The sequence below is a fragment of the Crinia signifera genome, chromosome 1, assembly GCF_055691185.1.
Source record: "Crinia signifera chromosome 1, ASM5569118v1, whole genome shotgun sequence".
Classification (NCBI taxonomy): domain Eukaryota; kingdom Metazoa; phylum Chordata; class Amphibia; order Anura; family Myobatrachidae; genus Crinia; species Crinia signifera.
Genome location: NC_139217.1, coordinates 225,210,859 through 225,235,688, shown reverse-complemented (window position 1 = coordinate 225,235,688; position 24,830 = coordinate 225,210,859). Strand labels below are relative to the sequence as shown.

Sequence of the window (24,830 nt, the reverse complement as noted above, 5' to 3'; positions counted from 1 at the left end):
TGCTGGTGGAGATTATTTAGGTATGTACCATTTACTGTTTGTATGAGCTTGAAAACGGTAATTAAATAGACCAAAATTTAGCTTTGAAACCCCTGTGTCTTTTGTGTGATAAAGAGCAGAACAGTAATACCTGCAAGGTATAGCACCGTTTAGGCCACTCCCTAGAGCCATCCCATCAGATAAATCTCATGGCACATCCAATTTGCGTCAGATAAATCATGTGATTTATCTGACGCAAATTGGATGAAAAAAATGGCACATCAAGTGTCAAATTGTATGTAGGCCTCCTGGGAAGCTGCTGGGGAAGTTCAGGGGAAATCAGATGCAATTTTACAGGTCAGATAAAGCTCATAGTGTATGGGGGCCTTTCCTAGCCCATGAGGCCGCCATTTCTCTTGTCAAGTGTGCTCTTATAATCTGTGGAACAGCTTTTCCCTCTTGTTCATAGGCTAAGATAAGACTTCTAATCCATCTTGCTAACGTTTGTTTAGAAGGAACTAATCTCGTTTGCTCCTTCCGGAATTACCGAACAGATGTTTTGATCTCCTGATTCCTTCAACTCTTTGAAGATAAAGATAAATGGCTCGATCTAAGTCTAGAAAGTGTAATTCCTCTTCCTCAGGGTTACTAGGATCATCATAGAATGCAGGTAATATGATCTCCTGATTAAGATGACATTTGGATACTACCTTAGGTAGAAAGTCTGGGTGCGTTCTTAACACCACTCTGTTTGGATACAAATTCAGGTAAGGTTCTTCCGCCCATAGGGCTTGAATTTCACTGATCCTTCTGGCACAGGTTATCGCCACAAGAAATACTTTCCATTACATAAATTTTAGTTCTGCTTGAGACAATGGTTTAAAAGGAGCTTGCACCAAAGTATTCAATACAATATTGCGATCCCAAGGTACCACCATACATTTCCTGGGAGGACAAATCTTTTTGATGGCCCTACAAAATCTGATAACCATATCTTCCTTGGCTAACTTTCGGTCTAGCAATACACTGAGAGCTGATAGCTGACACTTTGTTGATACAGCCAGTCCTATTTGGAATAGGTCATAAAGAAACTGAAGAACACGAGCTGTAGGAGTCTGATGAGAGTGGAGTCTCCTTTCCATAACAGGAATCTAGGCCAAACTCTGTAGTATGCCAATGAGGAATCCTCCTTTCTGGCTTTAAGTAGAACGTCAGCTACTTGATCAGACACACCATTCTGTTTCAGGAATTGCCCCTTAGCTTCCAAGCCCTGAGACAGACTATCCCTGAATTGGGATGATGTAAAGGTCCCTGGGTCAAGAGATCTGGTCTTGTTGGAAGAATCATAGGTTCCTGTATCGCTAGTTTGAGTATTGCAGGAAACTAAGGTCTTCTCGGCCAAAATGGGAGTATCGCTATCACAGATACTCCATCTTCTTGAACTTTATTAAACTCCCGACGTAACATCTGAATAGATGGGAACACATAACCCAGGTCACAGTCCCATTTGACTGAGAACGCTTATGTTGCCATTGCTGTTGGAAGATAGAACCTTGCGTAGAATCGCTCTTCCTTGTGATTTATGTGAGGAGCCATGAGATCTATCTCCGGCATCCCAATCTTTTCACTAATTTCTGGAAGACTAACGTATTCAAAGCCCAATAATCCCCAGGTAGGACTTCCTTTCTGCTTAGATAGACGTTTTCCTTTAATGGTACATATAGTGCAGAAAGCTACGGATTATACTTACGATAATTCCTTTTCTTCGGAATACTTCATGGCAGCCCGACAATATGTTCATCCGTCTCTCCCCTCTTATTCAAACAGGTAATTTTTCCCTAGCAGCCTGGCATATGTCTTTGACCGAGACGTTAGCCTCTCTTGCCCAGGAAGTTGCCATTGCTCTAGCCGAGTGTGCCTTTATACCTTCTGGAACTTGCCGGCCAACTTTCCTATATGTGAAACAAATTACTTCTTTGAGCCACCTAGAGATAGTTTGTTTCGAAGGAGCGAATCCTTTCTTTGCCACTTGCGGAATCACAAACAATGACTTCGTTTTCCTGAAGCCTGCCGTTCGATCCAAATAAATTTTTATTGTCCTAACCATGTCCAACGTATGAAGATCCTCTTCTACTGGTTGGATTTGGGAAAAAACAAGGTAAAACAATATCTTGACTCATATGAAACGAAGAAACAACCGTCGGCAAAAAGGAAGGTTTGGTTCTGAGGACTACTTTGTCCGGAAATAACTTAAGATAGGGTTTGAAGCATAACAAAGCATGTAGCTCCCCCACTCGTCTCACTGACGTGATGGCCACCAGGAACACCACTTTCCATGTGAGAAATTTCAGTTTGGACCTCTCACATGGTTCAAATAGAGTTGACATGAGACCATTTAATACTAGATTGAGATCCCATTGAGGGACTACCGGTCTAACTTTTGGCCGGATTCTCTTCATTGCTTGACAAAAACTTTTTATTAGAGCGTGGTCGGCCAATTTCCTATCCAGTAGCGCGCTGAGTGCCGAAATTTGCACCTTCAGAGTTGCTATTGAGAGTCCTTTGTTGAATCCTTCACAGAGGTACTGTAAAATATGTGATATGTTTGCATTGGGGAATGGGAACTTATCCTTTGTCCATCCTGCGAAGATCCTCCAGATTTTGTAATATATGTTTGACGACACCTTTTTTCTTGCCTGCAGAAGTATGTCGATTACAACTGGTGACAAACCCTTGTCCGTTAACTGCTTCCTCTCAAACTCCACACCGCTAAACGTAATTTCTGTGGGTCTTGACATACTACTGGTCCTGCTTCAGTAGATCGTGCGATACTGGAAGAAACCATGGCTCTGCCACCGCCATGCTTTCCACCATCGGGAACCAGGACCTCCTGGGCCAATATGGAAGAACGGCTATCGCCTGAACTCTCTCCGACCTGATTTTCCACAGGACTTTGTGAATGAGTGGGAATGGTGGAAATATGTACACGAGAGTGAACTCCCACCTCTGAGCGTCCACAACTTCTGATCCTTGCGCCGGGAATCTGGAAAAGAACAGAGGGAGCCTTCGAATTTTCTGGAGTCGCCATGAGATCTATTTAGGGTTGTCCGAATCGGGGAACTATTTGCTGGAAAACAGAGTCCTTTAGCTCCCATTCCCCTGGTAATACGTGATTTCGACTCAGGAAGTCTGCCAGCTGGTTTTCTTCTCCTGGCACGTGTAGTGCTGAGATGGACAAGTGATATTCTTCTGCCCAGACCATGATAGACCGAATTTCCTCCAACAGTGGGTGACTTTGTCAATCCTTGTTTGTTGATATACGCGACTGTGGTTAGATTGTCTGAAAAGACTCGCAGATGGAACCCCTGCTTTCTCGGTGCTGAAAGCTCTTATGGCCATATACACTGCTCGGAGTTCTCTGATTTGACGACAGATCTGACTCTTGAATGGACCAAATACCTTGGGTAGTTTTGCCTAAACAATGTGCTCCCCACCCGGTGGCACTTGCGTCCGTTGTCAACACTACGTACTGCGGACTTGATAGGGACATTGTTCTGGATGCTAGATATCTGCTTTGCCACCAACACAGGGATAGGACCACTGGACGGGGTAACACGATGTAGCGGTCCAGTGAAACCTGACTTTTGGTATATCGGAGAAGATGCCACTGTAATGTCCTCATATGCCATCTGGCCCAGGGAACTACCTCCACTGTTGACGCCATCATCCCTAGAAGACTTATTGCTAGCCTCAACGGAACCTTCTGATTCCCTTGAATAACAGTAACAAGATCTTGGATTTTGCTGCACCTCTGACTGGTCAGAGTAATTTCGAATTCTACCGTGTTTTATGACGACGCCCAGGTACGGAATAGTTTGCGTAGGGGACAGATGACTCTTGCTCCAGTTGATCAACCACCTGTGATCCTGTAGAAACTGGATGACTGTTTCTGCGTCTCGAACAGCTTCTGCCTCTGACCTTGCTGAGATGAGTAGATCGTCCAGGTAAGCCCATATTCGCTATATTCTTCTCTCTCAGACATTCTATTATGACTACTAGCACTTTTGTAAAGACCCTCGGTGAGGACGTAAGGCCAAAGGGAAGGCCGGTAAACTGAAAATGGTTTCCTTTGACGCAGAACCTGAGAAATTTTCTGTCTGGTGTACATATAGGGACATGAAAATAAGCGTCCTTTAGGTCTATTGAGACGAGGTAGTCGTTTCTCCTTAGTCCCATAAGTATAGACCTGGTTGTCTCCATATGAAACTTTTTAGATTCTGGCGTTTAAGTCCCTTAAATCTAAAATTGTTCTGAGTCCTCCAGAACTTAATACTACAAAATAGGCGAGAGTAAAACCCTAGGCCTTAATCTGCCTCTGGAACAGTCTCTACCGCTCCTGATTCCACCAGATCCTTTATGCTTGAGACCAAAGCCTCTTGCTCCACACCAGAAACTAAAGATTTTTCCCGTCTGGGTTTTGAATTGAACTCTAACCGATACCCCATGGACACTACTTCTAGTACCCAAGTGTCTTGAACCGTTTGCTTCCACACGTGGGCAAACTGTAGCAATCTTCCGGTAACCTGGATACTCTCCACGGGACACGGTTTGTCACTGTTTTTTATCGCCTCTTTTAACCGTCTGTCGGAAGAATGCCCTGGAAATCCCAGAGGTATATTTCTCCTGAAATGCCCTCCCAGGCCTATAGGATCTGGCCTGCCTGAAATTTTGTCTGGGGCTAATAGTTAGAGCCCCTTCCCCTCTTATCCGGGGAAGTCTAACCGACTTGCCCCCTGACATCCTCTGTATCATCTGGTCTAGTTTACTGCCAAAGAGGAACTCCCCCTCGAACGGCAGGGTAGCCAGCTTGTTTTTAGAGTGGGAGTCTGCCGCCCAGGACTTAAGCCACAGGGCCCTCCTTGCCACTACTCCAGATGTCAACGCCTTAGCTGAATAATCCAGGACGTCTAACGATGCCTCACAGATGTAGTCGACGGCAAGCGGAATCTGAGCCAGACTACTAATGATCTGTTCTCTGGCCACGCGCTCCTGTAGATCCTCCTGTAAGAAGGCACACCAGATTCTGAGAGCCCTTGCTGAAGAAGCTATGGCCACACCTGACTTAATGGAGGTTGAGCTGGAGATATGAAGTCTTTTCAATGCACTCTCCATCCGTTTGTCCATAGCATCTTTAAGGGAGGCACCGTCCTCCAGAGGAATTGTTGTCCTAGTTGTGACCTCGGATACTGCTGCTTCTATCTTGGGAATATTGCACCATTTTAGGAACTCCACATCCTCTATAGGATACATTCTTTCTGCCCTCTTAACGGACCAAATGCGCTTATCTGTATTGGCCCATTCCTTAGTGAGTATCTCTTTAACGACTTTATGAACGGGAAAACACCTTCCCTTTCTGGATCTGTCCTCAAATAATGCGTCATATTCAGTCTTGACCGGCTGCTTATAGTTCAATGTCTTATACAAGTCTTTAAGGACAATTTCCACAAGCTCCAAATTGGATGAGCGCTCCTCCTCGACTAATTCGCCGGACTCAGCACCAGAGACTCCAGACCCCATATCATCGTCAGTATCTACAGCAGCAGGTATCACATCACACTCTTGGTCCAAACTGGTCTGTGACCTGGACCTTTTACCTTGGTATTCTTTTTTGGAAACTAAATTTTCCTTCATCCAAGTCATTAACTCACTAATTTGAGATACAGTACCAATGCTAGCAGCAGCATCCTTTGAACAGCCCTGACACATGGACTTTTCACCAGTGAAGACTATCACATCCAATGCATGTTTTATGAATATGCTTCTTCTTAGCAAGTTTCTTCTTAGTCACCACAGGCACACTACAATTGAACAGATGACAATCACTAACTAAGCTACATCAAACTAAAATAAGCACAACCAGTCCTCAAAGAGGACTTACCTGGGCAGCAATGCAGAAACTTTGAGAGGCTTCCTCTGCGTCCATACTTGATACAAGGTGCTGACAGAACACCCTTGATCTCAGCACAACTCAGGAAGCGCCTGTTACACCAACCAGGCGCATTATATAGGCTACTTCCGCCCCAGTATTTCCGGCCCGGCGCCGGGCATAGTGCGCATCATCAGAAGACGCTGGAACGCACACCGGGCAGAACTTCCGGCCAGGCGAGACGCGCTGGAACGCACGCCGGATAGTACTCCCGGCCAGGCGCCGGCATAGTGCGCGTCATCCGGAGAGGACGCGCTGGAACGCACTGAACTTCCGCCGGAAGTCACCAACGTGATCCCTCCGGAGGACACCACTGCTGCAGGGAGCCTGCCCGGCTGCCACGCCGTGAACGCTGACCCCGGGAACCATCTAATGGCTATCGCCGCGTCCACAAGGGGAATTGTGCCTACTAGTCCATGCCACCGGCCAGGACATACTCACAGGAACCGGCACCGCCATCCCTATGCTGCCCAGGACTGGCAGCATAATGCCTACCAGTAAGTAAAAAAATAACAAACCTATACTACCCTGTCTAGCTTCTTAGGAGACAGGAAAAAGACTGAAGGCATGGGGGAAGGTGCTGGCTAATGTACAGGTGGAAGAAGGGGGAGTGTCCTAGGGAAAAACTACCTGTCTGAATAAGAGGGGAGAGAGGATGAACCCATTGTCGGGCTGCCATGAAGTAAGAAGAAGAGACATTAAGTTCTTCATTGCCCAAGGTATTATCCTTTGATTGATGCTAATTAAGGCTTTGCTTCTCGTACCTCCTTGATGATTGAGGTATGCTACCACGGATATGTTGTCTGAAAAAACCTTGAGATGTCTGCCTTCTATCAGAGTCTTAAAAATGACAGATTGCTCGCCAAACAGCTAGGGCTTCTCTTACGTTTGATGTGTGAGAGCGCTCTCTTTTTGCGATCATCTTCCCTGTACCTTGGCTTCTGCAATATGTGCTCCCCAACCTGAGACACTTGCATCTGTGGTAAGGTTGACGAACTGGGGAAGCTGAAGGTTTGTTGACCTTAATTCGATTCCTTGTGACCACCAGATTAGGGAATCCTTTACCTCTTTTCCCAGGACAATTCTTGCTTGATTGTTCTTTGCCAACCTTATATAAGGAAGAAGCTTCCATTGAAGGGGACGCATTTTCCATTGTGCCCAAGGCACTATTCCTATCGCTGAAGTCATCATCCTTAAAAGCTATGGATTGTTTGTGACGAAGTTCCATAGCCAGAGTTTGGATCTTTACACACATCTTTACACTTTGGACAGTGAAATCTGAAATTGAACAGTGTCTATTAACACTCCCAGGAACTGGATCTCTTGTGACGGTCACAACTGTCTTTCAGATATTTATTATCCAGCCATGTTCTTCCAGCTAATTTTGGATAATAGATAGGTAGTTCTTTACTTGTCTTACTGAGCTCCCTGCGATCAATAGATCGTCCAAATAAGGCCATATTTGTATACCTTTCATTCTCAATTGTGCTACTAGTACAATCAGGATCTTTGTAAACACTCGGAGAAGAGGTGAGGCCGAACGGAAGACACGTGAATTAAAAATGGTGACCCAGTAGATAAAATCTGAGAAACCTTTTGTCTGTCTGACATATAGGTACGTGATAATAAGAGTCTCTTAAGTCTAGGGAAGCTAGGAAAGCGTTCCTTTTGGCGGGGACCAAATATTTACTTACATTCCTGCTGAAGGCTGTCCGACGGCCAGGTGTGGAGCCGGTCTCCGCTTCCGCTTGCATCCACTGACGTCATCACTGGGTGACTCGGGTGCCCGGCAACCAGTTGCGTTGTCTTGGCAACCCTCCGCTTACTCAGTGACGCGTCCCCGGCCACCGAATCAGCGTTCTCAGGACCAATCTGGAAGGAGACAAAGTACACATGTAATCACGGCTATATGCACAGATAGAACACTGCATTTATAAATACAATACATGTGCTGGGCACATTTAAGCTACAGGAACACTGTCCAGTTCATGCGCTCGTTTAGACCGCCTGGGGATTCTGTCTGCAAATGATATATCCACCTGCTCTCCAATTTTAATAGTGCTCCCGCACGGTCGGCCTCTCTGTGGGACTCAGGTATGTGGTCAATCAGGATGAATTTGAGATATGACAGGGTATGTTTAAGGTCTCTGAAGTGGCGGGCCAGTGGTTGGTCAGCTTTGCCAGTTGTTAATGCTGCCTTGATGGCAGAGCGCTGTAATGCCATCCGGTCCTGTATGTTTCTAATTATTTTGCCCACGTGCAGTCTGCATGGGCAGTATGCCAGGTAGATCACATGTGTAGTTGTATACGTTAGAATAGGTCTAATTTTAAACTTGATGGATGACTAAATTCTTTGCCAACCTGCATATTTTTGCAGGTGGTACATTGTAAGCACCGGTAGCATCAAGGGGGTTTAACCAAAAACAAGGCCGGTTGTTGTATAACAGGTTTGAAGTTGGTTATGTCTGTATGTACTACTCGGTCTCTGATGTTGCGCCCTCGAGTGTAACATGCCATCGGCCTTGCAGATCGAAAACAGGGTAATTTGTCAACAGTTTTCACTATTGGCCACAGTGCTCCTGTGGCTCGCTGGACTACCTGGCTGGAGGTGTTGAACTCCTGCTTCCATGGTAGAAGATTAGTTGCATCCTTCTGTTTTCTTCTGAAAAGTTCCTCTCTGGGCATCGCTAGTACTTCAGGTACTTGTGTATTATCTGGGCGCCCGATTTTTTCATTGCATGCCACTACTTAAGGCATGCGATGCAATTTTAAATTGTAAAGACCCGATTTTTAATTGTATAGTCAACCATGGGTGATTTCATACCCCCACTATCCAACTATGCATGGAATTGAGGAATGATAAGTGACACTGTGCGCTGACACCTTCCAGATAAATGAGTGACCGTTTAAAACAAGTGCAAAGAAGAATTATATATATGTGGGTGAGAGGTAGATAAATGTTACTTCCCGTATTTTATATATCTTCACCTCTCAAATGAGGCTCAGCAATATAAGGGATCGGGAAAGGTGCACTCAGCACACACCCACCCCCACTCTCAGGATCAGGAAGAGGGAAGGAACCGAGTCCGACCAGCACTTCACAATGCATGGAGTTGAGTTTATATAGTGTGTCGAGCCACCGAGCCCAAAGCGTGGCGAGTGGACGCGGATTACTTTACATCGATTTAAGCACCCTATACGATTTTAAATTGTATAAGCACTCTAATGGGTGCTTTTAAGCACCCTAATGGGTGCTTACAATGCTAAATGCACCCCAACGCCACCCCCAGTATGAACGTGAACCCGAAGCGCGGCGGTACGCATCCTCCGACCTTTTCATACCCCCACTATCCACGTCGGCGTGGAGTTGATTTTATAGAGTGTGGCGAGCGCGAGCCCGAAGCGTGGCGAGCGGATGCGTATTACTTTACATGTATTCCGCATCCCCTCGTGGGACTCGCCACACTATATAAAATCAACTCCACGCCGATATGGATAGTGGGGGTATGAAAAGGTCGGAGGACGCATACCGCCGCTGCGCTCTCCACGCTTCGGGTTAACGTTCATAGTGGGGGTGGCGTGGGGGTCCATTTAAAATAGTAAGCCCCCATTAGGGTGCTTATACAATTTATAATCGCATCGAATTGCATTGTATGCCATACAATTTTAACATTGTATGACATCGGGGTACATCGCTAATACACAAGTACCCCTGATTCTACTTAGGGCACCCGGGCATCTATAAAAATCGAGTAAGGGTATTATATATATATTAAGAGAAAAATGGGCATTTACCAAGGTCTTAATCAGCAACAAAGATTTAATGTCGATACAAAAAGGTACATCCGACGTAACGTGACGTTCCATCATCAGGAATATGTACAGCGAATACAATCAATCTCATGATCAGCACAGGCAACCTGGTATCCATCCTCAAGAGAGGATAATATATATATATATATATATATATATATATATATATATATATATATATATAAAAAAAATTTTAACAAACTTTTTCTAATCTGCTCAAAAAAGCAATCTAAGGGCTCACCTTGCTAGAGCAGTATCAGGCTTATGGGGGGAAGGATCCATGATGCTAAACCAACACCGCAGCAGGTCACCAATACAGCAGACAACTGAATGGCAGCAAGCCCAGTCTGTCTCTGTTTTAAAGCCACCTGCATGAGCTGACCCGGAAGTACATTCTCCATAGGTCACTTGACACATAGTAATTGCCCTCACTGAGCTTCCCTCAGGGCGCAATATCCGGCTATCAAACCTTCCGGTACACGCGGCTGTCATATACTGTACTAAGCAAATTGTCGGGGTCCACAGCACCGCTTGACTGAGCTGAGCGGAGTGAGCTGGCACGCTTGGCCGGGGATGCAGACTCGCCTCCATACGTTTGAACCAGACTTACCTTAACAGATGGAGGAGTTGACAGCACCGCTGTATAAGGTACAATACAATATGTGCCGCACGGAGGAAATTTCACTGCCTCCTGATTTTCAGCCATACAGTATGTATATATAAGTGTAGGATAGAGCTGAAACAGGCCATCCTGCATCATCATCTTACCCTAGATAGCCAACCGTTCGGTGAACCCTAGAAATAAAAATCCTAGAAATAAAAATAACACCCTGCCCTGTCTAAACTATTAGGAGACAGGAAAAGAGACATGGAGGAAGGGGAGGACTATACTTATGTAACCAAGGTGGGCGGAGCCTATGTGGAAAAAAATCACCCTGTCTAAGCTGAGGAAAAGGGGAAATATCCCTAAGTATGGCTGCCATGGGGATCGTAGAAGAAAATACAATGCACTATATTTAATTGAGAAAGACTTTGCTTCTGTCTGCAAATATGTAGATCTAAGTACATTTACATATCTGCTGATGTTTAGCACTTACCTTTGGAGTTTGGGACATTTTGGGTTTCTGTAAAAACCTGGTAATCTCAGCCTTCTCTGCTTTTGAGCGCTAAAAAGACAAATGGAAAGTTTATTTTTAAGTGGATGCCCATACAATTATTTATTGAAAGTTTGCAGGGACTACAGTTCTGCCTTAGATGTGGACATATTTATGTTTGCGGTAGGCAAGTAAATTAACCAAGAAGCCAAGCGTGGAGTTCAACAAAAAAAAAAAAAAAATTAAGGCTTTTTATTACTTAGCTGTAAATCCTTTTCTCGTAGTCCATATGGGATACTGGGGTCTCAATACAATGGGGAATAGAAGGTCCTCAGCAGGAGACCGGCACATATAACTTTCTTCAGAATGAGTGTACTGGCTCCTCCACTCTACATCCCCACCTACAAGCCAGTTAAAGAAAACTATGCCCGAAGGAGGTTGAACATATGTGAGAAAAGGATATCTGATATACATGACATGTGGAGAGATTCATACCAGCATACCTCAAACAAACTAGTAACATAACTGTTAAACTTTTAGGGGGGTATTTAATGTTAGGCGTGCTCCCGCAGCCATCTCCCGACGGGGGAGATGGCTGCGGGGCCCTATTCAATGCGTTCTTCCCCGACAGCATTGAACAGGGGTTTTGCGCAGAACGAGCCGTTCTGTCGAGAAAAGCCAAAAATCAGCGAGCTGCTGGCTGGAGCTCGTCTATTTTCGTCATCAACTCGCGGCCACACCCCCTTCTCGCCGCTCAGCGGCCGGGACATTGAATCCCGACTGCCGAGCTCCAGGCGAGCAAAACGAGAACGGGACATTGAATACCCCCCCTAATTGTATTTTAATTTAATATAGTCACATCAGTGACAACATTGGTAACCGGTTTAACATCACTCAAAACAACTCCGTGTTAACCAGATGCAGTAAGAACTCTGCACTGAGGTAAGCACCCAATATCCCATATGGACTACGAGATACGGATTTACTGGTAGGTAATTAAAATCCTATTTTCGCTATCATCCATAAGGGATACTGGGGTCTCAATACAATGGGGATGCACTGCCTGCCCAAACTGGGTATCCTCTTTTGCCAGAGCATCAAACTTTTAAAATTTTACAAAAAAGTATGTTGACCAGACCATATAGCAGGTCTGCATAGCTGCAATGCTGAAACACCCCGAGCAGCCACCCAGGATGCGCCCACCGCTCTCGTAGAATGAGCCTTCAATGAAGAAGTCAGTACAGGCAATTTTGCTGCCCCATAGGACTGTTGTATATTTAAACAAATCCAATGGGCAATCAATTGCTTCGAAGATGGGCAACCCTTTTTCAGTGCATCGTACAGCACAAAAAGACAAAAATCGGTCTTGCAGACACTAGCAGTTCTTTTGAAATACGACCGAAGCGGTAGAACCCCATCCAAGGATTCAGGAATTCCAGGATGAGCCACACACAGAAACCACAAAGTTCAGATGAGTCCTAAGTTCCGCCCTATCTTGATGAAAAACGAGATAGGTGTTTTGTCATGCAGGAGCCCCTGACAACCGCCTAGCCGAGGCCAGGTCCATCAGTACCACCATCTTCCACGTGAGGTACTTTCACTCAGTCGTTTCCAGAGGCTCAAACCAGGACAACTGTAGAAATGTCAAGACCATGTCCAAGTCCCAATGCGCCGTAGGCGGCACAAAGGGGGGCTGTATCCGCAAAACCCCTTGTAGAAACATATGGACATCAGGCAAGGCCGCCAACTTCTTCTGGAAGAATATGGACAGGGCTGAGCTCTGCACTTTTAAAGATCCAAGACATAGGCCCAAGTCAAAGCCTGCCTGCAGAAACTGCAGGAAGCGGTCAAATTTAAATTCTGCCAAAAAGCCACATATTTTCTCCAGATATGATGGTAGTGGGATGCAGTCACAAGTTTCCTAGCCTGGGTCATGGTCAAGATCACTGAGGCATGTAACCCCTTGTGGGCTGAAATTTGCCACTCAAACTCCAGGCCTTCAAATGAAGCAACCCTAAGCCCTGGTAGACGAATGGGCCATTCCCCAGCAGGTCTTTTATGAGAGGTAGATACCAAGGATCTTCATGGCTTGAAGATCTTGATCTTCTATCGTGGCCTGAAGATCCGCGTGCCAGGCTGGTGCCACCAGAATCGCCTCCACTCTGGCTTCAAACCGTATTTAGTAAGAGGGGGGTTTTGGGTGTCAATCGCACAAGACAGAAATGAAGAACAGTAGGACCCCTAAAATGTATAGTCTACAGTTAATTTGTGAGACAGGGGTGTGCTACCTAGGGACATAGGTATGAGAACAGTAACTGGAAAGAAAAGATATGTCCTTGGTAAGGTGCACCTAAGAGAGTATAATAAAATTTAACCTTTATTCATAAATCATTTAAAAGGCTGCGAAAATTTAAAAAACATTGACATACAACATAAATGGGGTTAACACAGTTTAAAACTGAGGTGGCAGGCAGAAACTGCTGTTCAAATGGGACATTTTTAATGCATATATGTCCTTTTCAACGTGGTGTGGACCTCCTTATGTTGGTAAGTCCACACTCAGGTTGTTTAGTGTGTAGACACCCGAAGGCGGTGCACCTAGCGCAGGTCCACTGGACTTTCTGCGGTATTGCCACACGCTCAAATGGGGTGTTACGTACTAAGAGTGGGTAAAGACCTCTTATGACTCCTAGTTTATAGTATGAAGTCCTATAGCCGGTGTCAACACTTGGCCTGTCGACTAACCTCTTATGTAAGTATTATGAATAGGTAAGTATTTGGTTTGCGCTACAGATTAGTGCTGAAAATATGACACATCTATAATCCTGTACTACGTATGATTATTGCGCTCAAATGATCCTCATAAGTTACAACTGGATACCCTCTTGATACACGTGTACTATGAGGGAGTGAATTACCAGAGAGGATTTGCGCTGCACAGATACCACGACTGTAATCCTGCGCTTTGTAAATAAATTGCGCTGATCTGGTCCTCACTTATATAACCTGGATAAACCTAGATGTACTTAAGTTGTGGGGAAATAAATGACCAGGGAGCACCAGATGCGCTTTGTAAATAAATTGCGCTGGTCTGGTCCTCACTAATATAAACTGGATACCCCTAGACGTACTGAAGTTGTGGGGAAATAAATGACCAGGAAGTACCAGATGCGCTTTGTTAATAAATTGCGCTGATCTGGTCCTCACTTATATAAACTGGATACCCCTAGATGTACTGAAGTTATGGGGGAATAAATGACCAGGGAGGACCAGTACTGAGGTGTGTGATATAATAAGCACTCTCAGGATAGCGTGGTAACGTCTGAACAAAAATAGATCAGGGTACATGAAGAGAGGTGTAGGAGAAGGTTAACACTCTCCCAATGTAGCTGTCGCGCAAGGCACACGGGCACAAGTCTCAATCTCAGCTCATGTTCAATATCCAACTCATGTTCAATAAAGATAAAAAGGAGCCCCCACTACTTTTAAGAAAAAAATAAAGAAAATAAAAGGAATTAGAATTTATAAAAATTCTCAATGGTCTGTTAGGAGTGCATCCACTACAACCCTTTTCTCTTGTCTTTCAATGTTTAGTCTGTTTAGGATGGCACCCCCACTGGTGTAAATGAGCACACAGTGGCCCATTGCCTGCAAATTTGAGGGCATCATTCTTAGGGTGTGTGCAGAATAAAAAAAACAGTGTCCCAACCTTATTGTTGAGTCTGGAAGCCATGAGGTCTATCTGTGGGATTCACCACATATCCACAATGCTCACAAACACCTGGGGATTCAATCCCCATTCACCGGGGTGGAGGTCGTGGAGACTGAGGAAGTCCGTAGTTGAAGTGCTATCACTTTGTCCTCCGGGAGGAACACCTTTTGTTCCACCGTGTCCAGAATCATCCCCAAGAACTGGAGACATTGGGAAGGAACCAGAGAACTTCGGTAGATTCAAAATCCAGCCGTGGTTCGATAGCACCTGCATGGTGATATTGATTGCGTGCAGCAATCTTCCCCCGACTGAGCCTTTATTAGCAGGTCTTCCAGGTATGGGATGTTTTTTTTTTAAATTGTGTATTTTTATTGATCAAAAAAGTTAGTTGAGCACAACAATACAACAATGGTAACTTTACACTGTAAAACTGTTCATTGTCACTGGTAATAAACATAATCATTACAGACTGTTTCTGTGAAGCCTTGTTTTTTGGGTTGTAAAGGTCGGGAAAAAAGTAGTGTACATGGTGATAGTACAGTTGCATACATTGTGCTTAGAAGGTGTACAGACAATTTGTATAATTTTGAAATTTTATAATAACATTTGAACATTTGTAACCCACCCCCTCCCCCACCCAACGAAAAAAAGAGAAAAAAAGGGAGAATTAGAATAAGGTTAATACAAACAGACGATAAAGGTACTGATAATATCGCTCATTATTAGGGCTAAAGGACTCCGAGAGGCTGGGAGAAAAAGGGTTAAAACTAGGGTGGCCAATCCCGGGATCGGGATCGGCGGGATCCCGGGATTTGGCCCCTAAAACGCCGGGATTTCAATCCCGGGATTGGAGTTTCCAATCCCGGGATTTCGGGATTAGACTGCGCATGCGCAGTCTAATGCCGGGCAGCGTCTGAGCTAGTGCTCAGACGCTGCCCGGCTTCTCCCGTCCCGGGCAGTGCAGCTCTGCGCAGCGTGACGACGTCAGAGGTCACGCTGCGCAGGGCACACAACAGCCGCCGCCTCCTCATCTGACTCCTGCGCTGACCTCCCGCCGCCCGCCCTCCCACCCAGCCTGCATTCTCCTTTACCCGGACCCCCAGACCATCGACCGACAAAGGCTACAGCCTCCCGCAACACACGCCTGGCTACTGTATATCCGCCCGGCCGCACCGCACCGCAACTGTAAGTAAATATGCGGGCGGCCGGGGCGGGTTTTTGTATTAGGGAAGCCAATCCCGGGATCCCGGGAATCCCGGGATCGGGCATTTTTCAATCCCGAATTCCGGGATTGAAAAAATGCCCCGGGATTGGCAACCCTAGTTAAAACAGTTCTATACTGCATGTTACTATATGACACATAATCAGTACAGGGGTTATTGGTTAGTTAGATTTTGCTGAATGTCAACAGCTGAGGCAAATCTAGAAGAGGTCCATCGGTACTCTTTACCTAGAACGGCGCCCGTCGCGGGCATCGCGGGTACATTTATGCCTGCCCGCGACGCGACCGACGCGATGCCCGCGATTTTCCCATTGAAAACCATGTTAAACCTGAAAAATCGCGTCGGTCGCGTCGCGGCCGGCCATAAACGTACCCGCGATGCCCGCGACGCGATGCTCCCGATTTCCCATAGGAAGCAATGTTAAAAGCCGCGATGGACCCGATTTTAGTGTTAAATGCCTCAATCCACCCGATTTGGCCATAGAAATCAATGTTAAATGGGCCACAGAGCCCATTAACCCTTAAATGTCCCCCCAATTTTTGTACGCCACCCCACGATCCACGCCAACCCGAAGCGTGGCGAGCGCAGCGAGCCCGCGAGGGGCGGCGGTACGCGTCCTACGACCTTTTCATGCCCTACTATCCACGTCGGCGTGGAGTTGAGAATAGAATAGTGTGGCGAGCGCAGCGAGCCACCGAGCCCGAAGCGTGGCGAGCGCAGCGAGCCCCGCGAGGGGACGCGGATACCTTCACAGGTAAGCGCGTCCCCTCGCGGGCTTCACAGGTGTCCGTGGCGACCCGGACACCTGTGAAGCCCGCGAGGGGACGCGTCTACCTGTGAAGGTATCCGCGTCCCCTCGCGGGGCTCGCTGCGCTCGCCACGCTTCGGGCTCGGTGGCTCGCTGCGCTCGCCACACTATTCTATTCTCAACTCCACGCCGACGTGGATAGTAGGGCATGAAAAGGTCGTAGGACGCGTACCGCTGCGCTCGCCACGCTTCGGGTTGGCGTGGATCGTGGGGTGGCGTACAAAAATTGGGGGTAATCGCGGGTACCCGATTTTGATGTACCCGCGATTTACCCGCGATGCCCGCGATTACCGCGATTTTACCCGCGATGCCCGCGATTTCAATCGTGGGCGCCGTTCTAGGTAAAGAGTACCGGTCCATCTACTCCATTTGTTCAGGTAAGGAGCAAGCGAGCCCCTGGATCTATAGGTAAAACGCTCATGTCCTGAAACCTCATTGACGAGAGCTCTCCAGTTGTAGATATTAGGATATGAGACATCAAACCATTTCCTAGCTATAAGGACTTTGGCGAGAGCGGTTAGACACAAGACGTATTTGTATATTGGGGGTGAAAGGGATTCTTCAAAACCAAGAGCAAATATGCAATGCCTGGGGTCAATGGGGGGAACGGAGGGCTCGGTAAGAGTGATATCTATCCACACCGCCTCCCAGAAGGCATATATCTGCGGGCAGGAGCAAAGCAAATGCCAGAAGTCGGCGCCAGGTGCAGCACATCTAGGGCACCTGTCATCGGATCTAAGACCCGCTTTATACATTGACACAGGGGTGCGGTATACTCTATGTAGCACATAAAATGATATTTGTTGATATTTTAAGCATGGGGTTGTGTATTTAACTGAGCCCAGGATCTGCAACCATTGCTCTCCGTCCAGGGTCCCAATATCAAGCTCCCATTTGGCCTTAAGGGAGTCAAGGCTAAGTGCATCTATCTGGCTATTAAGATTACTATATATGGTCGAAATTTGGCCTTTTGTGTTTACATTTTTAAGAAGAGTTTTAATCGGGGAGTTAGAGGCGGAGGGGGGAAGACCAGGAAATTGAGCCTGAGCTGCGTGTCTGAGCTGTAGGTAACGGAAAAATACCCTATTTGACAGTTGCAGTTCCTCGGACAGCTGCCGGAATGTTTTGATGGAGCCCTCCAAAAAGAGCTGGGAGATAGACGTGAGGCCCGCTCCAATCCAGTAGCCATCATAAGAGAGTTGCCTAAACTCGGGGAAGGACCTATTATACCAAAGAGGGGTGTCTCCATCAACACCGGTCCAGTTACATAGTTTATGGGCTTGCCGCCAGACCAACAGCGCCTGCCTAAAGAGAGGGGTAACAGTAGGAGTGAATGGGAAGGAGAAAAGAAACTGAATAGGAGAAAGGCGGGACCCCACACACTCGGCATACAAGCACTCAAAGGTAGACCCAGACCGGCCCAAGATCCAGTCAGATATATGCATCAATTGTGCCGCTATATAGTAGGTACGGAAGTCCGGTAGGCCCAGACCACCGTCTGTTCTGGATTTGGATAGTGTTTTAATTGCCACCCTGGGCGGCTTGTTCCCCCAGATAAAAGATGAAATCAAGCTGTTGATAGCCATAAAAATACGTTTAGGTATATATACTGGGGAGTGTTGGAGTAAATATAAATACTTAGGAAGGACTGTCATTTTAACAAGATTGATTCGGCCCATAACTATGAGAGGGGGCTTCTTCCACTGGTGTATACGCCCCTTGAGCTCAGTAGTGACCGAATCAATATTGAGGGACACAAACTCAGATACCTTAGGGGTAATCCAGACACCAAGATATTTAAATTTAAGAACCCATTGAAGGGGTGATGAGGAGATTAGTTCACTCGGGATAATACCCGAGATAGGTAGGATACTAGATTTCCCCCAGTTTATCAAAAGGCCTGAGAAAGAACCAAATGTTTCAACAATTTCCAGCATCGCCCGAAGCGAGGCTTGAGCATCATTTAGGAAGAGGAGAGTGTCGTCCGCATATAGCGCAACCACATCCTCCCGTCCTCCCAGGGGAATTCCTCGTATAATTGGGGAGGTACGGAGCATTATAGCAAGGGGCTCTATGGCCAGGGCGAAGAGGGTGGGAGACAAAGGGCACCCCTGCCTAGTTCCTCTACCTAGCTTGAATGCCGAGGTCACATATCCATTAACTGATATACGAGCCTTCGGGGAAGAATAGAGCAGACGTACCCAGTTAATAAAGTTGGGGCCCAAGGCAAAGCACCGCAAGACCTCCCATAGGTAGTCCCACTCCACGGAGTCAAAGGCCTTGGCCGCATCGAGGGACACCACCACTGCTCCCGCCCCACATCCCGTGCCCCCCTGTAAGTGGCAATAGAGCCGCCTGAGGTTGCGAGTGGTAGAGCGCCCCGGCATAAAACCAGATTGATCTTCATGAATTACTGAAGTAATCACAGCGTTGAGCCGAACTGCTAATATTTTTGCTAATATTTTTACGTCTGTCGAGAGGAGAGAAATAGGGCGGTACGAGTCTGGGAGGGAAGGATCCTTGCCTGGTTTTAGAATCACCACGATAACCGCCTCTGACATGGATGGAGAGAGGCCACCTGCCTCTTTTAGGTCGTTATAAAGTTGGAGGAGATAGGGTATAAAGTAATCCTTGTATTTTTTATAAACCTCTATCGGTATGCCATCGCTTCCAGGGGCCTTCTTGTTTGGGAAGGAGGCAATGGCTGCCTCAATCTCAGACGTCGTGACGTCCGCCTCCAAAAGGCCCACAGAGTGCGGGGATAGGGTAGGTATATTAATCTGCGAGAGGTATTGCGCCAATTGGTGCGAGGTATATGTCGCCCGAGACGAATACAGCAACGAGTAAAAGTTCAGAAAAGTTTGAGCTATTTCGGGGGTGGTATAGTATTCCACACCCTGAGGGTCACGTATCTTTTGAATAGAGGTCATCGATCTTTCATCTCGGGCGAGATACGCCAGATAGCTGCCTCCCGCATCTGATTGGGAGTATCGGGCATGTGCTGAGAAAAGGAGTCTGCGTTTTGACTTATCAAGCAAATAATCCATCCAAGCCTTACGGGCCTCATCCCATCTAATCTTATCTTCCAGCAGTCCAGACCCCAAGTATATGGTCTCACTGCGGGAACATTTCTCCTCCAAGTCTAACTCCTCCCCCCTGCTGGTTTTTTTGATCGCAGCAACTCTTTTTATAAAAGAACCCCTGAGTACAGTCTTAAACGTCTCATGACGTATAGCAGGATTCGTACAAGAACTATTGTCCTCCCCAAACCATTTCCACTCCCTAATCATCTCCTCTTCATTTGACAGCAAGGTGAGCCAGAATGGATTGAGTTTCCAAGTGCTGGCTCCCTTGGAGGGCATCAGATCAAGAGTGATTACTATAGGGGAGTGATCCGATATCCCCCTCCGCAAATATTCCACAGCTGTGACTTTAGGTATAAGCTCAGGGGAGATTAGTACAAGATCGATTCTGGAAAACGCCTGATAACCAGAGGAGTAGCAGGAGAATTGTTTCTGTCGGGGGTGTCTATGTCTCCAAGCATCGATCAAGTTAAGTTCGTGAATCAGCTTGGCAAACGGTGTGGGGGAGGGTGCAGGAGGAGGAACAGGGCAGTCCGCGTCCGCCCATCTGTCCAAACTTTTATCTAGAACGTTATTAAAATCCCCTATGCAGACAATTGGAGCTGACGGGAACAAGGAGAGGAAAGCTACAGCCTTCCTGAGCACCTCGTTACTATAGGGAGGGGGTATATAAATAGCAAGTAGGTTCACAATGGCATGGTTGATGTTTGCCCTTAAAAATACATATCTCCCATACTGGTCTATTTGGTGATGAGTAAGATGGAAATTAATGTTTTTTTTCACCAAGATTGAAACACCCCTAGCATTGTTAGAGAAGGTAGAATGGAACATGTGGCCCACCCAGGGTTTTTTAAGTGCCATGGTCTTGGTGCCAGTGAGGTGGGTCTCAGATAGACAAGTCACTTCTGCGCCATGCTTTTTAATCTCCGAAAGGACCAAGGAGCGCTTAATGCGATCATTGAGCCCCCGTACATTCCAGCCGAGTATGCGGAGCCCCGCTACATTACGGGCCTGAGCCATAAGCAAGAGAGATCAGGAAGGGGATAGGAGTATAGAAAAGCATAGTAAAATGTAAGGGAGGAAGGGGGACTCACAAGGAGTAGAGCATCAGGGAAAGAGGCATGTAAAGACATTTTAAACCCAGCAGTGTTAATTTCAAAACGTGACACAAGTTCAATGATAAGAAGGAACCATATCCTCAGCCCGTGGTCATGAACACCTGCACTAAAGAGAGTGGATCTATTCGGCAAGACATCAAGTACCTTTTTACGCATACATATAAACATAGAAAAAGAAAGAAAGGAAAAAAAAAACTCCCCAAACACCCCATCCCACCCGGCATACCTATCGAACATTAGATATACTTTGGATCCCCAAAAACTAGTTAAACGTTACCCAACTGTAAGTTAACTGAAAGAACCCAAGGGTATAGAGACCAGTGGTCACCTATAAAATAACTATTTCCGAGCATAAGCTCCATTTGGGAACATATATCCTGTGTAAGCTTAAAGAATAAAGAAAATAACGCAACCTGAGATACCACTATGTAGTATGGGTAGGTCCAAAAGAAGAGGCATTAGGCTGCGGCGGCACTTTGAGGAAACAGTAGTGCCTCTGCGAAACTAAAGGTAACTTCAATACAATTATTGCGGTCTGCGGTCAAGCCAATGTTCAGCTTCCTGGGGGTTATTGAAAAAGTGGGAGTTGCCATCAAGCACCACTCGCAAACGTGCCAGGAAGAGCATCGAATACTGGATCTGGCGATCACGGAGTTTTCTCTTGACCTGTAGGAATTGAGCGCGTGATTTTTGAATTTCTGCTGCAAAGTCCGGATATGCAGCCACAACTTGGTTGTCAAATTTCAAAGGGCCCTGCGTACGGGCCAGACGTAGGACCGTATCTCTGTCTCTGTAGTGCAGGAAACGAGCGATGAACGTGCGTGGTGGTGCACCTGGGGGAGGGGCCCTGGCTGGGAGACGATGGGCTCTTTCCACCGCAAAGTGTTGGCTGAAGTCATCTCTTGGAAGAATTTCTAGAAGCCACCTCTCAAGAAATTTCTCAGGGGAGGATCCTTCTGCCCTCTCGGGAAGGCCCACAAAGCGAACATTGTTTCGGCGCAGGCGCCCCTCCATATCTGATAATTCGGACTTGACAGCCGACATCTGCGTAGTGAGGTCGGCAACTGCAGATTTAAGGGGGTGTGTGGCGTCTTCGAGGTCGGATATACGATGTTCCGCCTCACCCACCCTCTCTCTTATTTTTTGCATATCGTGACGAAGGAGGGAGATATCTGATCTCACCTGACCAATCTCGTCAGTGACTCTCTGTTCAGATGATGCTATTGCCAGAAGAATCTGTTGTGTAGATTGGCTAGAGTTCTCAGCATGTGGTGGCTCTTCCTCTGTTTGAGAGGGGGGGGAAGGGTTAGAGGGCAGGGGGGGCTGTGAGGAGGATGAGGGTGGGGGGCCACGGGCATATCTCTCAAGTTTGGCAGCGGCCGCTGCAGCACCAGTCTTCCCCATCCTGCAGGGCAATTCCCGTCACTATTGTTGGGACCTGGCAATTGGTAGGACAGTGGAAGACAACTGTATGTAGTTTCAAAAAGGCAGCAGGCAGCTAAGTCAGTATCAGACCAGAGGAGGGCGGCAGTATACAGCCGGGACAGTGTCAGTCCAGGGGAGGATGGCAATATGTAGTCAAGCCAAAGTCAGTTCAGGGGAGAGCAACACGCTCTCAGACCTTAATGTATCAAGGTTACAAAGTATATTTGTGTCCCCACAGGGCAGAGTGATAGGTAGCTGTATGGAGTTTCAGAGGGGAGCATGCAGCCAACACAATTTCAGTCCAGGGGAGAGTGATTGTATGCAGCCAGGACAGTGTATTGTGGCAGCAATAGAGCCTGTCAAGGAGAGGATAACAGACTCACAGGATTTGTATTATATGGGCTGACGCTTATATTTGTGCCCCCACAGGTCAGAGGACAGGGCACGCTGCAGCAATATATAGTACCTCAATGCATGAGGCAAGCCAGTGTCCAGGGTGGGAGGCAGGGAGAAGGGAGAGGGGAGCAGATCTCACTGCTCTCACCTTAATGTAGCCAGCCAGCCCCGCTTCAGAGGCTCCGGAGGTCCATCTCAGGGTTCTGCCGCTTGTTGTTGAGGGGGGGGATGCCGCAGCCTCCCGAGGGATGTAGGTGTGGGAGGCGCGCGCTCCCCGCGTCCAGCCAGCCGCTCCAGTCAGCACAGGTCGAGCGGGGGGACGTGAGCAGGGAGCCGCGTCACTGCAATGCGACGGGACTCACCCGGGAGGCAGGCTGGGGAATCCTCCGGATAGAAGCAGCGCGAGCACAGCCGCCCGCCCGATGCAGGGGGAATCTCTCCCGCCGCAGCGTACCGCAGCTCCGGCCTCCAAGATGGCGGATCCCGACAGGTACCCCGCGTCCAAGGCCACGCTCGAGGAGGATGTCGAAGGCTGCAGTCGTGGGTGCAGCCAAGCGTTGCTACAGGTGGAGGGTGGGCAGGGGCACAGACTGGGGCAACTCAGGTGCGGGCAAAAACACAGGAATCAGGATATTTTATAAGGATAGTGAGGAGCTCACGGAGTTAGCTGCTACTCACATGCTCTGCCAAGCCACGCCCCCCCAGGTATGGGATGTTTATCCCATGTGTCCTGTGTAGGAAAATAATTTCCACCATTACCTTCGTGAAAATGCTGTAGACAGGCCGAAAGGTAGGGCCTGGAACTGAAAATGCTCGTCCTTTAGGGCAAAACTTAGGTATGCTTGGTGCAGGGGCCAAACCAGAATGTGAAGGAAGCATCCTTCACATCCAGGGAAGCAAGGAACTCTCCTGCCCCCAAGCTTGCAATTAACACCCGCAATGACTCCAACCTGAATTTGAACACATGCAGGTAGGGGTTCAAGGATTTCAGATTGAGAAATCGGACACACCGAGCCGTCCAGCATCTGTACCAAAAACAGGTTGGAGTAATATCCCCGACCTTGTTCTAGTACTGAGATGGGTATAATTACCTTAGACAGAACCAGCTTTTGAATTGCCTGCATGAAGATCACCTGGTTGCCCACAGCTGCTGGTAGTCCTGACCGGAAATATCTCTGGGAGGGGGGGGGGTCTGTCAAATTCCAGCGTGTAGCCATGTGAAATAAAATCCCTGACCCATGAATCTAGGTAGGGTGCATCCCACACGTGACTGAAGTGCGACAGCCAAGCTCCCACCATGAGCGACTCTCGTGGTGGGTGAAAATAGTCATGCAGAGTGTTTTGACAAAGCTGCACTGGAGATACGTTATTGAGGTGCTGAAGCCTTTCTGAACTTAACCCATGTGCCTGTTTATATTGGAGGCACCTCTGGCCTTAAGACGGAATCGGTGGCCCGAAAGGACTGTTGGCTCGGCCCTGAAAAGGGACGTCTGACCTGTGTGGACACAGTCCAGAGAAATGTAGATTTTCCAGCCGTAGCTTTTGAAATCAACTTATCTTACACGCTCCCAAAAAGTATCTCCCTTGTGTTTAAAGTCAGCATAAAACGACCCACTGACGCAACCACAGAGCCCTGCTGCCCTAGCCGTGTCTTATGTGGCACAGTTTTTCTGCAACCTGTGCCACGGGCATGTCTCCCAACAAACCTTCCTGTACCTGGGATGCCCAAGTGTAAATGGACTTAGCCATCACTCAACTGGCTAGGACAGGGTGTTGTAAGAACTCACTGGCAGTATACATGGAATTAAGAGTGTTTGCACGTTTCTTATCTGCCCCATCCTTAAGTTTGGAAGCCCCAGGAACTGGGAGCACCACCTTCTTGGGATAGACGGGGGACCGAGGGCATCTACCACAGGAGGCTGCTTCAACACCTTTCTCCATGAGGGATCAAAGGGAAATGTCGACATAACAAGTTTTTACAAATGAAAACACTTTTCAGAATTTTAACAAGCAGCCTTGAATGTATCCTCCAAAATGAGCTTGTTCAGGAAAGACTATGTTTTTCCTCTTTTGTGAAACAAAAAACAGGTCCCGTTCCACAGGGTCAGCCAGAGGAACATTTAACACCTCTCTAATCACCATGATTAAGGGCTCTGACCCCTGAAGCAGAGACCGATACCCTTGTAATTGCTC

The 24,830-nt window shown here is 47.2% G+C and overlaps 1 protein-coding gene across 1 annotated transcript in view; it reads right to left on the bottom strand.

Moving 5' to 3' along the window:
• Positions 1 to 24,830, bottom strand: part of CHAF1A (chromatin assembly factor 1 subunit A) — a 248,464-nt gene that overhangs the window by 129,193 nt on the left and 94,441 nt on the right. The window contains exon 7 of the mRNA XM_083179341.1: positions 10,876 to 10,944. Within this exon, the coding sequence (XP_083035467.1) occupies positions 10,876 to 10,944 (69 nt within the window). The remainder of the gene's footprint in view (positions 1 to 10,875; positions 10,945 to 24,830) is intronic.